General features: G+C 37.3%; 1 protein-coding gene across 1 annotated transcript; it reads left to right on the top strand.

Annotated features, from left to right (window-relative positions):
- Positions 1 to 458: 458 nt before the first annotated feature.
- LOC137727151 (protein ALTERED PHOSPHATE STARVATION RESPONSE 1-like) lies at positions 459 to 5,871 on the top strand. Its single transcript, XM_068466088.1, has 4 exons — positions 459 to 2,108; positions 2,329 to 2,510; positions 3,126 to 3,349; positions 4,348 to 5,871. Exons 1-4 carry the CDS (start codon positions 818 to 820, stop codon positions 5,090 to 5,092), a joined length of 2,442 nt encoding a protein of 813 aa, XP_068322189.1. The 5' UTR covers positions 459 to 817; the 3' UTR covers positions 5,093 to 5,871.
- Positions 5,872 to 14,406: the final 8,535 nt, after the last annotated feature.

Raw genomic sequence — 14,406 nt, forward strand, 5'->3', positions numbered from 1 at the left:
TGAAATATTAGCCATTAATTGTGCATGCACTTATTATAAATCTGAAATATATAATGTAAAAATAAATATAAAAGAGTCACTACAGTGTTTCATTTTTGGTGATGACCTTTAAATAATTTTCGTCAATGAAAATAATTTTATATTTTTTGAGACTATTTTTAAATAATTAAGTTATCACTAAAAATTTATTTAATTTGAAAAAAAATGGACAACTGATATGATTTCTTGCTTTTGAGGTTTTAAAAAAATAATTTACTATTATTTTGTATTTAATATACTATTTTGTCTATAACTTTTATTTTAATTATTTTTTAACGAAATTAATTTAGCATTAGGTGTTTTATATTTGTTAAAAAAAAGGTGTTTTATTTTAATTATTTTTTTAATAGAATTAATTTGGTCTTCTCAACGGAAAGTTTTGTTAAAAGCAATACAATACATTCTCCCTCTCGCTCTCCCTCCCTCTCCCTCTCCCTCTCCTCACTCTCTCTCACATAAACACAAACACACTGTGCACTCTCCTCTCTCTTCTCTCTGCTTTCTGTCTCTCTCTGCTGCAAGCCGACGACAAACTCCGCGCTGGCAAAGATTCCCTTCTCCTTCCTCTCCTTTGTCCTTCGTTCCCGTTTACTTTTCTTTTATCTTCCTCCCCACAAACCCTAAGTTCGAAATTTTCCCGAGAAACAAACAGACAGTAACACCCAACAGCTACTAGAATCCTAATCCCAATCCGCCCGCCATGTTTCAGCTGATCTCGCCTTAACCCACTACCTATTTTTCACCGTAGACTGATAAAGTTGCCTTCTCTTCCCGCTTGATGGGTTGCACGAGCTCCAAGCCCGACGAACTTCCGGCCGTTGCCTTATGCCGGGAGCGCTGCGGCTTCCTCGACGAGGCGATTCACCAGCGCTACGCCCTCGCCGAGGCCCACATCGCTTATATTAGCTCCCTCAGAGAAATCGGCCGCTCTCTGCATCAATTTATCGAGCAGGAGGTGGGCAATTCATCCGGGTCGCCGTCCTCACCCCACCTCAACCTCCCGCCGGCCAGAAAAGGCGAGACCAAATCCTCGCCGCTGCGCCACTCTCACTCAAATTCAAATTCCGGGTCTCATCTCCACTTTCACTCTTCCGACGATGATTCCGGCTCGCTCCACCACTCCGGCCACTCGTCGCCACTGCACGATACTCACTACGGCGGTCATATTGATTACATGGAGGACGGCGGGCAGGAGGGTTTCAATTCGTACCCAGATGGGTTTATGCGCATGAATTACATGAAGAACAAAGCGACGCCATCTGTGGTGCATCGGCAGAAACCCGTGAGCCCTGAAAACGTGTTTCAATTGGGGGAATCTTCTTCTTCGAATTCGTATGATGGATATCAAAATTCAAGTAGTTATCCAGACGCTGTCTCTAATCCTTATGCCGATTACGGCGGTGGGTTTAACAATTACGGTGGTGCGTATAATTACGGCGGAGGGAGTAGTGGGTATACTAATTACGGTAATTCTTCTCCGCCGGTCCGATATGGAGCACCGTCGCCACAGGCTTCGGCTTCGACCTCGTCTAAGCCACCTCCTCCGCCACCTTCGCCGCCAAGAGCTTCAGCTTGGGATTTTTTAAACCCATTCGAGGTTCAGGAAAAGTACTACTCTGCCTACACTCCGAGTCGGGACTTGAAGGAGGTGAGAGACGAAGAGGGAATTCCCGAATTGGAAGACGTGGAGTACCAGCAGGAGGTGGTGAAGGAGGTGCAGAGGGACCACAAGCATGTGGTGGATGGCGGGAAGCATTCTAAGGCTGTTGTGGACGATGAGGCAGCTGAAACGCAGCCCTCCTCGGTTTATCAAGCTCGGCCGAGCGTTGAGACTGATGGTGGTGGGGTGGAGTATGAAGTCCATGTGATGGAGAAGAAGATTGTGGATGAGGAGGAGACGCGCGAGGACCGTGGCAATGGCGGAGCTGCAGCCAAAGCTCGACCGGGGTCTCGAGATGCTTTCGAAGTTGCTCGAGAGATTGAGATTCAGTTTCAGAGAGCTTCGGAGTCGGGGAAAGAAATTTCCAAGATGCTCGAGGTGGGAAAGCTTCCCCATGGTGGAAAACATGGTGGGTATGGGATTATACACCTTTTTAAGAGATTGATTACGAAAAATTTGCTTGCTTGAATTTTGATCTACCTGGGAAGTTTTAACTTATATGCGTTTGATGTGTAGTAGTTAGTTTCCTCAAGTGGAAAGTTTACAGATCTGGGTTTTTATGTTTAATTTTTGTTGAATTTGAACTCTATTGAGCAGAGATTTGACTTTTGTGTTGTGTTTGTGATCAGTTTCTTCCAAGACTTTAGTCTCTTCGCAACCTTCTACTAGTGCCGAGCCATCGACCTCTGCTCAAGTGGCTGCTCCTTCTCAATTGGGGTTCGATGAAGAATTGATGTTAAGGTCCAAAAATCTCTCTTCCACCTTACACAAGCTATATCTTTGGGAGAAGAAACTCTACAATGAAGTAAAGGTATGTTTCCTCCGTTCCCGTTACCGGTTAAATGTTTACATGGTCATCTTTATACCTTTGACCTTTATGAGTCTGAGCCATCTGGGTTTCTTTGAACAATTCATACTTTTCTAATTATGCTTCGCCAGACACATGGTTCATGATCCTTTGTTGTTCCAAAGTAGTGTCGAATTAGAATTTCTTTTATTTTTCTTATTCATAATAAAATCTCGTCTTTTGTTTGCTTAAATGTGAATTTCAAATATAAAGTGTCTTTATTGATACATCTCTATACAAGGAATGTATTTCTTTTAGGTCCGACCAGCGCATATTTTCCCTCTGAAGGGCTCAAGGGCCCCTTTAATTGATATTTTGGTGTTCTCACCATCATACATTATTATTCACCCACTAAAACTAGGCTACTCTTTGTCTAACATGGGCCTATCTGAATAAATTATGGCAAAGCTCTTGTTTGATTCAAGCATTAATCCATAAATGAGTTTGACTAGGGCTTTTGCTGATGTACGCTTCTCTTCATTATAATTTAAACCACCGAGTGTATTCATATTTCTGCCCTCTCTAATTTTGTCTTTGTCAGTTGTGACCCTACAGACAAGTTTTCTTATAATTTTTCAGGCGGAGGAAAAGATGCGGGTGATCCATGACAGGAAGGTCAGTAAGCTAAAGCATTTAGATGAAAGGGGCGCAGAAGCTCATAAAGTTGATAAAACTCGAACTTTAATAAGGAGTCTGTCCACAAAAATTAAAATTGCAATTCAAGTGGTAGACAAGATATCTGTGACTATAAGTAAGATCAGGGATGAAGAATTATGGCCACAACTGAACGAATTAATTCAGGGGTATGTCCATCTTCCAATTTCTGTGGCATTTATGGATACTTTTTTTTGTTCGTATGATTATTTGTCGTCACCTCATTGACCACGTATCTTGGACTAAGCTTAGTTATAACTCTTGATTAAAATTTTCAAAATTGACAAGTCATAGTCAATCTTACCCGTGTGATGATGTTATAGGTAAGGTTATATCTCAATATATTTCCTGGACCTTCAATTGCTAGTCCTTGATATTTGAAAAATTAATTTATTGATTGAATAATTAGCTCCATTTAGCACAAGTGGTGAGGAGGTGGGGAAAAGGGTTAGAACTGTAGTAGATCATGGGTTCAACCTATTCCCAATGTTCCAAAAATTAAGCTTAAAGGAGTTGGTAGGTCCATTGGTACTCTTATTTTATTTGTCGTGCTAAGAGTTCTTCAAGACGAAGAATGAAATTAATGGGAATTAGGCTTGGTTAGAGAATATAAGTAATTAAGATAGAAAAAGACGCAAGGCAAAAATTGGAAGGTGTTACTGAAAAGCTAAAAATTAGAAGGGGAGAAAATCTTGATCAAAGTTTCTTTATGATTTGTAATTTGATGGTTTTATCCGCATTGAGAACCACATGAATGGCTTCCAAAAACTCTTGTGACCGAAAATATGAAATAGGGTCCTGAAGTCTCATACTGGAAGCTTTTTCGTAATATCCAGGTGTCTTGAACAACACCTACCTATAATATAAGGGTGGTAATAAGAATTTAGGTGCCTCTAGTAATCAATGAATCTCATTTTGGCAATACGAAAGATTGGCCAGGTGATGGTGATAGTGGATAGGCTTATGCGTGTTGATTTGCAATCGTGTTTGTATCTATGACTTTGACAATCATACTGGTGGTTGTTTCCACTCACGTGTGTAACCGTATGATTTTATTTACACAAAGATTGGTTTGTGGGAAATTATATACTTTGTGAATGCAATATTCATGTCACATGCCTAATTCTTTTATTTTCTTACACTTCAGGTTAACCAGGATGTGGAAATGTATGCTCGAATGTCATAGTAGCCAGTGCCTAGCAGTTAGAGAAGCCAGAGGTTTAGGTCCTATTGGATCTGGAAAAAAGCTTAATGATGGTCATCTTGATGCCACATTGCAGCTTGAACATCAGCTTATTAACTGGACTTTCAGATTCTCTACTTGGATTAGTGCGCAGAAGGGATATGTGCGAGCTTTGAACAAGTGGCTTTTAAAATGTCTTCTGTATGAACCGGAAGAAACACCAGATGGAATAGTTCCCTTTTCACCCGGTAGAATAGGCGCACCCCCAATTTTTGTAATATGTAACCAGTGGTCACAGGCTTTGGAAAATATATCTGAAAGAGAGGTGGTTGAGTCGATGCGTATTTTCACCACAAGTGTGCTTCAGATTTGGGAACAAGATAAGATTGAAATGCGCCAGAGGATGGTGGCACACAAGGATCTAGAGAAACAAGTTAAGAAATTGGATAGAAAGGACCAAAAAATACAGAAAGAAATTCAGGCATTAGACAAGAAAATTGTGCTGGCATCAGGGGATGGTGACGGACTCTCGGTTGCTGGGCAGATTGTGTATCAGAGTGACACTAGAAATAGTACTTTACAGGGTAGTCTGCAACGCATTTTTGAGGCCATGGAAAGGTTCACCGATAGCTCTACAAAAGTTTATGAGGAGCTTTTGCAACGTAATGAAGAAGAAAGGCTTGCTAGAGCAGCCGAGAGGGTTTCATAGGGCTCTTCAGTTAGATGGAGTTATGACCATCCCTTTTCAGCCATCTAAGTGAAGAATTTGAAAGCTCAAGATCTTTGAGAAAATTGTATTCCTTGGTGAAACCTTCTTCACCACTCTTCGCCATTTGATGGACTGCTCTGGCTAGTGAATGTTGTTGGCATAAGACTTGGTTATGATCAGGATCATCTGTAATAGCTCAGCAAGAAGCCATTGCTTGCGGCTTTACATCGACGGTGCAAGATGTTTATCTGGGTTGACTCTACAGTTTTAATTTAATGAGACGACCAACACCGTTGATTCACTATTTACACAAGCAAAGACGAAGGGCAAGCACAAGATAAGTTATTACGGATTACATATCCGCTTGGTCCACTGACCGATAGCAGAAATGATTCCAAAGCCGGTTCTGGCCAGAGTGTGCTGAAGCGATGGTTGCTTGTGCAATCAATCGCAGTACGAGAGACTCCCTCTGCTCTATGAATCAGCCAAGTCTACTTTCTGTGGAGGTCCTTGACATAAAAGTTGCAATTTGCAGCGTACGGGCGACATGGAAACAAAAACAAGGGTCGGAGCTGCATTCGCCAATCAAAAGCGCAAAAGTTTGCACGACTGGGGCCAAAATAATTCAAGTAAGCGGATGTCCTTTTCGGTTTTGTGATGGCGATGAGTTTCAGTGCAGTAGTGGTCTGTGTATGGGCTGCTTTGAGTGACGCAAGTCCCGTATGTGCCCAGAACATAATATTAGATGAATTTGTATAAATAAATTTAATATTCTTTCCTCTGTCGTTCGTTTTCAGCATTTCATTTATATCAAATTGTTCAGACGACCTTTGGCAAAATTCAGCAAAGTGACAGCAACATTTTATAAGAAAACGAACCGAATCAATTTTTTTCGCATCACGACCGGTGTTCGCCGAGCCATCGGCTGTCGATACAATGTGTAAATCAGTGATTATGAAGTGAGAAATGTGATTAGGCCATTTTTGTTGTTGTTGACGTATGCTTCCCAGCAGCCACAGTTGCGTAATTTAGAGAAAAAAAAAAAAAGAGATTATTTGGAAAGTGATAAAAATTTTTTTTGAACAAACGATATTATCAACACTACAGGGGAAGGAGATGGCGGGTTTAGTCTCATAATAAGCTAGTAATAATATGGTTCAAATTCGTCTTTGGCGACAATCGAACCTAACACCTCTCATTTATATGTGAGAAGGAATACCACTAGACTTTAGTACTAAATGTCTTGGAAAGTGATTAAATTAATTAAAGATTAAAGATTAAGAGCGATGGGAAGTCCAAAGATGCAATGTAAAAGCACACCTTTAATTAGACAGGTTCGTGCTAATCTTTGAATGGGACTACATTAATAAAGCTTATGACCCATCCGGCTTCATCCAATACAGATTGACTTTCTGCCTAAAGTCGTACGGACTATTCTACGATCCCCATAACAGAGGCAGCCATCTTGGGTTTGGCTTTTCACATTTTTTGGTTTTTTTTGGTTTTTTTTTTTTTTTTTTTTTTTTTGGTAAATTTGACATTTTATAGTTAGAAGGGCGACAAGGGATTAATTTTGGCCATTGATGCATATGGAATGCTCGTATGCATGATGTGTGTAGATTATTTTTGACGACATGTATTATTGTGAGAACAATTTTACACGTGATATAATTGATTATGTTGTGTCAAATAATAACATCGGTCTACACGCGCATGATTGACTTTGACTTGACGTTTTGAATTTGTTTTGTGAGAGGAATTCTTATGTTCATCTGGACACATTAGTCATCTGACAATCCTAACAACGGAGTGGGTCTCCTCATACTTGGTCATTGGTCTCACACGATTAAATTTACAGATCTATACGAGCATCCGCACACATGAACTCAACAATCCGGATTAGCATATAAATAAAAAGGAAAACTAATGAAAAAAAGCTTAAAAACTTTAAGTTTTAATGATAAAAACAAAATAAAGGGTAAAGTAAATAGTAGCAGGATTGACTTTTTAGTGTAAAAATGTGATTTTTTGTTAAAGTGAACAATACCGTAGATTTTTCATTAAAACTCTCTTGGGTTTTCTCAACAGTCTCTATGTAGTTTGTACAACTACAAAATGAGAATAAAAGCTTGTGATTAACATGGTAATTAGCAATTATTAATAGCTCTTCGATTGCCTAAACTTATTCTCTTTTTGTGAGTGGAATTAAATTTAAAAGCAATGGAGGAACCAACAAAACTATGCCACACCCAAGCAATCCTTTTTCTCAATTTCACCACTGTGTGTTGAAATCTCTTTACTAGATCTATTGTTGTTTTCTCCTTTGGCAACTGTGCAGAATCTGCAGATAGATATGATTCCGGGTACAGAACCTTGCTGGCAGTCTTGAGTTTTCACCCAATCATTTCAAATTATGTGCATTATAATTACCGTATTTATGATAACCCAGGATCCAATATTTCTGGGGGTAACATAAGCATATAGAAATGTTCTGAACTTTAAATCAAATATAAGACTAATGCTAAGAGACTCTCTTAGACTCTTTATTACCACACATTTTAACGTTAATTTCTGTGCTAACATTATTAAAATGTTGGGCTAAAAACATAGGATGACAATTTGTTCATAGAGAATCTTACTTTTGAGAGTCTGCTTAACATTTCTGCAAATACAAAATTGAAGGAATGCAAAACAAATAATAAAAGAGTATGAAATCATAATGGTGTACATAAAATATTTCAAATTTTTTGTTTTTGTGGTAATATGAACGACTTCTTATCTATTTTGTACCTTTAATTTTAGTTATACCCTTTATAACTCTATTTTAATCTCACCTTACCTTGTAACTTAAAAGTCACTACTTTACTCCCTAAAACACAAAATTTGTTCCACCTTAACTTGTGTACTGTAACAACCCATCCCCAAATATTACGATTTTTATAATTTTAAAAAGTGAATTTACGAAAATGCCTTCGAGGAAAAACGTTGATCGTCTTGTCGTGTCATGTAAGGTCCATTTCCTTGGCGTATCCTTGTTCGACTTGTCGATACAAACGCGTGGATGCAAGTGGAATCGAATTTGGAGCTAAAACGAAGATTTTAAGGGATTCAGAACGATAAGGGTAGTTTGGTAAATTTACAATTGGAGATATTTCTCCATCATGGACCATTAGGGTGGTGACATGTGGCAATTTTTTTCCCTCTCGTGATTTCTCTATCTCTTTCTAGAACTCTCCATCTCTCTCTTTTTCCCTCTCTTCTTTCTATTCTTTCCTTGGGAAACTTTCCCTCTCACCATTTTCTCCCTCCCTCCGAGCACATCACCACCCACCCCCTCGCCTCTTTGGTGAGCCCTCAGACCACATGAACCCTCTAGATCACCACCATCTTCTCTCCTTATTTCTTTCTCTCTCAGGTTTGTGATCACTATCCAAAAACAGTAGAGGTTCTCGACAACTTCGACCTAGGTAAGACTCAGGATTCCTTTGATCTTTCTCTTTTTGATGTATTGAGTTAACTTACCAATTATATGTGTGATTTGATGACGAATTGATACAGAAATGCCTCGGGGAATTGTTTTCTAGTTTTCGATGAGAAACCCAGAGGCTTGTGAGCCATTTTTCGGCCAACGCCGATGATAACTTGGCCCTGCTTTGGTATAGACTTGTTCTCCATGTTTCCAGCTTCAATATGGCTTTTGAATCATCAATTTTGGTTGAGTTTTGACCCCAAAACGGAGCTGGGGAAGTTTTCTAGCCAAAACCCCTAGAAACCGATGTTCTTCTTCGTTGGGTCTGGCAACCCATGAACCTAATCGGGTCGACCCGACCTGTAACCCAAAACCAGCTCAAATATTTAGGCCATGTAAACCAGGCCTAAACCCAATCCAATAACCTAGCCTAAATCCATAAACCATTAGCCTTAACCCAGGCCTAACCTAGAAAATGGCCCAACCTAGCAGATCTGACTCAGACCCAAACCCAGCTTTCTAGGCCAGCGTGTGGGTGCGTGTCATGGCTGACGCGTGGAGCACACGGGCCTTCGCCGGGGGTACTGTGCTTCGCCGACGTTCACAGCGGAGCACAGTACCTCTAGTGGAGTCACAGGTGCCACGTGTCACCACCCTAATGGCCCATGATGGAGAAATATCTCCAATTGTAAAATTACCAAAATACCTTTATCATTTCAAGTCCCATAAAATCTTCGTTTTAGCTCCAAATTCAATTTCGCTTGCACCCCGCGTTCATAGCAACGAGTACTACAAGAATACGCTAACAGAATTGACCTTATGTGACAAGACAAAGTGGTCCACAAAAGTCAACTTTTTTTCCTCGAAGGACATTTTCGTAATATCACACTATAAAAATTATAAAAACCCAAAATATTGGGGATGGGTCGTTACAAATATGTGATTTTGAGTTATGTTTTCGGTGCTTATTTAGTGGGTTATCATACAACACATTCACATAACACGGGTATGTAGACGTCTATGGACATAGGACACAACCAAGACTAGTGTCAGTGTGTGATATATGTATATGTTTATTCTCTAGTGTAACCCAAAGTCGTACAGCTTCACCTTTAGGTGATGGACCTTTTGTTTCTTTTCTGGTATAATCCAGAGTTGTACAACTTCACCTTCGGGTGATGGACCCACTGCATATACATATTATATATATATATATATATATATATATATATATCTCTTCTCTGGCATAACCCGGAGTCATACAGCTTCACCTTCGGGTGATGAACCTATTGCATATACATATATATATTATATGTATCTTCTCTGGTGTAACTTGGAGTTGTACAACTTCACCTTCAGGTGATGGACCATGATTTCTTCACTGGCGTAACCTAGTGTCGTACATCTTCACCTTTGGTGGTGGTTATGCCTTCAGGCCACTATGATACCTCTAGTGGGTATAGCATTGATAAGATTTATGAATTTGCCTTCAAGTGGCAATAACACCATTATCGAGCATTGTTTTACACGTACATGTTTTACAAACATTTTTCATGACATACTAGAGTTTTCAGAAAACCTATTATGTAGTATTATATGTGTTTTCAAAACAGGGGGTTAGTATGTTCATAAAGAAAATGATTTTCTTATTATTAGTACTATTATTATAAACCGTGGTCCACTCACTTTTTTGGTTGTACGTCCCCTTAAGGATCTAGATTTGAGGCACACGATCCCGGCGTCAGGGCATTTCTACGTAGGGATCTTCGAGTCTTCTCAGGGTATGACTCATTCCTTTGTTTGTGCCTTTTTATAATAATCCTTTCACATTATTCTTGATTAGTTGTATACTCTGAACACGTTTTTGCATTTGCGTATTTCATTATATTTATATATTTTGTTGCATGCATGTTAAAATGGCTTCGTCACCCTCAGGTATCGGCTAGCACGTGCCTATCCTGTTATTTGGAGATATTGGGATCGGGGCGTGTCATGGACTCTCTCTTCTCCTTGAAACTTATAAGTCTCCTCTTAAAACATATATGAGACCCAACACCTAATAAGACTATGCAACATGTGCAATGAATTTGATTATAAATCCCCAGCAGGCGTCAACATTCAACATTTAGAGAATATTAAGTTTAAAAGAAATTGAAGAGATGCAAAAAAAAAAAAAAAGTTGATTAGCCCAGCTCACCCAAATCAAACCCACATAAGAAACTAATAGATCTAAGACAATGTGAAGTGAATTTTGAGTTTTATAAAGTTGACTTTCAAGTTTTTTTTTGGGGGGGGGGGGGGGGATTGGGATCAAAATTGAGTTTCAAGGGGCAAAGTGAAGCAAATTGAGTTTCATGCAATAAGGTGGCGATTTTTGAGTTACAGGAAACAAAATGAGATTAAAATCGAGTTCTAGAGGGCATAGCTAAAAATAATTCTTTTTATTTTTTATTTTTTATTTTTTTAATTGTACAAACATCTATCTTCCAAATACTTTAGAACAGGCATTTACAGTATTTTGTTGGCTAAAAACTCTCCAATGACAAGCTGTAAAATACTTATTTTAGTCGGAAAATGTAAATTTATAGTTTTCTACATCTTTAGAAAGTGGATTCCACTAGTTAACAAAGTAATCCTGAAACTACATGCCACGTAAAGCTCTAATATTGTTTTTACATCTTAAATTTGCATACTTCTATTACATATACTCTAATATTGATTAAGAATGTCAATATTACTATTTGTGTGTATTGAAAATTTTTAGTACTTTCTACCAACTTATGGAAAAGGTATTGGATGCACCTAGACCATGGAATCGTTGTCAAACACGCGTTTTACGTTTTTCTTTTTGGTTGGAAAACTCTTTAATGGACATAATGTAAATATCTCTATCTACGTTGAAAAGTATAAGTGAAGGTGTAAATTTAGAGGTGAGTCCCGTCTGTTAAAAAGCAAGAAGTAAATAGATCTCAAAGTTACATTTTCACCATTGGACAAGAGGATTTACTAAAAACGTAAAATGAGATGTAAACATGACTTTTGCATCTCAAAATACTGTAATTTAGAAATAGAGAATCAACCATGAATGCAAAAAACGACTTTATTGTTTTGTCCAACAGAGTTAACCCAAATCTACAAGGAATGAATGATGCCCTAGATTGAATCAAACTGTTAAACACATTAAGTGGCATATCATGATTTGTCTCCACAAAGAAACATTCGAGCTTTATGTGAAAGAATATATATATGCTTCCAATTGGATATTATTGCACATAATACACATTAAGATACACATACACACATACACACACACACACACAGAGTAATGATGAAAAATCAAATCCAACAAGCGAACAAGTTCTGATATATATCCATCAACGGTGAAGCAGTACTATAGGAAAAGCCAAACAAGAAAAAGCAATAGAGGACAACTTAAAGTACTGCAAAAGAAAACAGATGAATTTTTTTTAGGAAATTATTATTGGCATTCTAAATTTCACACTCTACATTACAAATTTTTTATATTTAAAAATAATAATACAGTTGTGAGGAGTGTATAATAAGATTTTTGGAATGCCAATAACACTTCCTTTTTTTTTTTTTTTTTTTTTTTTAGATTTGGGAAAATGAAGCTTTTTTAGTCATAATAGTCATTGAGATTAATTATCATTGGATGGTTCAGTGATTAGGGATGAATTTGACCTATATTTTATACGGCATGTCCTGAGTTTGATTCCTAACACTGATGAATCACACAATGTGGTCGGCGAGATTGAAATACCTCTGTGAATCTTCTTGGCTTCGAAAGGGTGGACTGGCATGGCGAGCCACTAGCTAATCCCTTAAAAAAAAAAAAAGAAAAAAAAAAAAAAGAAACATGAGATTTGAAATCAATAAAAGTGTTCTTTGAGTTTGTCTATTATCAATTATTTTGGTTACTCCATAAAAAAATTATGTGAAATAAGAATCTAAATAACAAAAATACTCTCAATTTAATAAACATAATGCCAAAATAATATGACAAAAATTGAAGGTATTTTTTTTATTCTATGCTTATTTAATAAAAAAATTTCACAAAATTTCACAAAATGATTGATGATGAACAAAAAGGGTAAGGTTACGTAATCCAATTTGGCAATTTTGGCTAAAAATGCCGAAAACGAAATAAGAGGGGTGTATGCTTGATTCTGCAATTTGCCTTTTAGTGTGTCTGTTTTATTTATTTATTTAGTGGTCAACTATTCCAGGAAAATTGGTATTTGTTTAAACATGTTTTCTCCAGTTTTTCCTTTGTAATAATATGATAATAAACTACCCCAGTTCAGGATAGTTTAAATGACAGCATAAAATTATAAATCTAATTTAAAAAGGGAAAATCTTGTGGGGTTTTAAGGAAAATTATAAATAAGTAAATAAAAAAAGATGAAAGTAGATAAAAACCTTGTACAATCTTGCGAACCTAATACAATTTCTCATTTTGAATCATATTGATCATGGATGTGGTAAAAATGATAGGTAAGATTATAAGAAAATTGCATTAGATTTTAATAAAACTTCATAATTGAGCCATGTTTATACAAAATTAGCATTAAAATGGTGAAGGTTCACGTATGAATACACTCATGTTGCATTCCTATGTTTTGTTCGCACGAAAAATATAGTGAAGCTTTTTTTTTTTGGCAATTTGAAAAAAAAAACGGATAAAAATGATAAGTAAAAATTTGCAACAGATCTCATCAAAAATTCATTATTAAGTCTTTCAATACCCTCCTCCTCTTTTTCCTTCTAATTCCCATACACATCAACATTCCGCTTTTGAGCAGCAGTAGCAAATCCATAGGAACCTAGTGGACCAAGTTTCTTCGGTGTGGTTCAACCACATGGCCTCAAACCTAAAAGGTTTGTTTAAGGGGGAAGCGGATCACTCTTCAGAATAAAATTTTAGTTGGCATAGGTCGAGGTAGAAATGTGCTTGTGTTCAAAAGAGGAAATCTTAAAAATTTTATTATTATTATTTTTTATTTCTGAAAATTTGAAAAAAAAAATCATTATAGGAGATTAATGCTGATTGTGGAGCCTAAAATAATCTCAAAAATTCTAAAGGCGACATGTGAACTTTTATTCAAGAAAGACAAGATTGCCCTCAATAAATGGGCAGACTTCTCAGATACTTTCACGCGTAGCTCACACCCCTGAAGGTCCCCACAGTTGAATATGACTGCCCACAGCTCACCTGCCCTTGGCAAGAAATTAAAGATAAATATTAATTATCCAAATCCTATCTTTAATACATTCCCAATTGAAGATTGACTTCAATCAAGTAAGTAATCCCAATTTAAATAAATTAAGGATAATCACACCATTATCTCAAGATATTATTTCCTATTTAATATCTTAAGAATATTTTGAGAATATTTCTCCAAAACACCTTGGCCAATAGGATATTGCCACGTGTAGGGTAAAACATTAATATTGTGGCCGGCCCTATCCCTATAAATACCCCATATTCTACCAAATTTTCAGAGCTTTTAATACCCTTAAAAAAGCCCTAAACACTTTACTCTCTCAGAGAAACTGACTTAGGCATCAAAGATCCATTGATTATTTTGCAGGTGCATTTTCGTTAAGACTGAAGACGACGAAAATTTACATCAACAAATTGGTGCTTTCATTGAGAGCTGATTCAAATACTCGAAGAAGCCTCTTGCATTGGTTTCTTGAATTTTGTATTACGTTGAGTTTCCCACACGTCGTATCAATTAATTTTTCCTAGAAAAATTTATTGATCAATCCCTAGGGAAAGGATACAATGGTAGGAAATTCGGAAATCATGATGAACGGAACC

Source organism: Pyrus communis, chromosome 2 (assembly GCF_963583255.1).
Source record: "Pyrus communis chromosome 2, drPyrComm1.1, whole genome shotgun sequence".
Classification (NCBI taxonomy): Eukaryota; Viridiplantae; Streptophyta; class Magnoliopsida; order Rosales; family Rosaceae; genus Pyrus; species Pyrus communis.

Excerpts from the sequence above, each read along its gene's own strand:
- LOC137727151 (XM_068466088.1), top strand. The coding sequence starts at position 818 with ATGGGTTGCACGAGCTCCAAGCCCGACGAACTTCCGGCCGTTGCCTTA. Across the intron at positions 2,109-2,328 it reads TCCCCATGGTGGAAAACATG|TTTCTTCCAAGACTTTAGTC; the intron begins GTGGGTATGGGA and ends GTTTGTGATCAG. Across the intron at positions 2,511-3,125 it reads AACTCTACAATGAAGTAAAG|GCGGAGGAAAAGATGCGGGT; the intron begins GTATGTTTCCTC and ends ATAATTTTTCAG.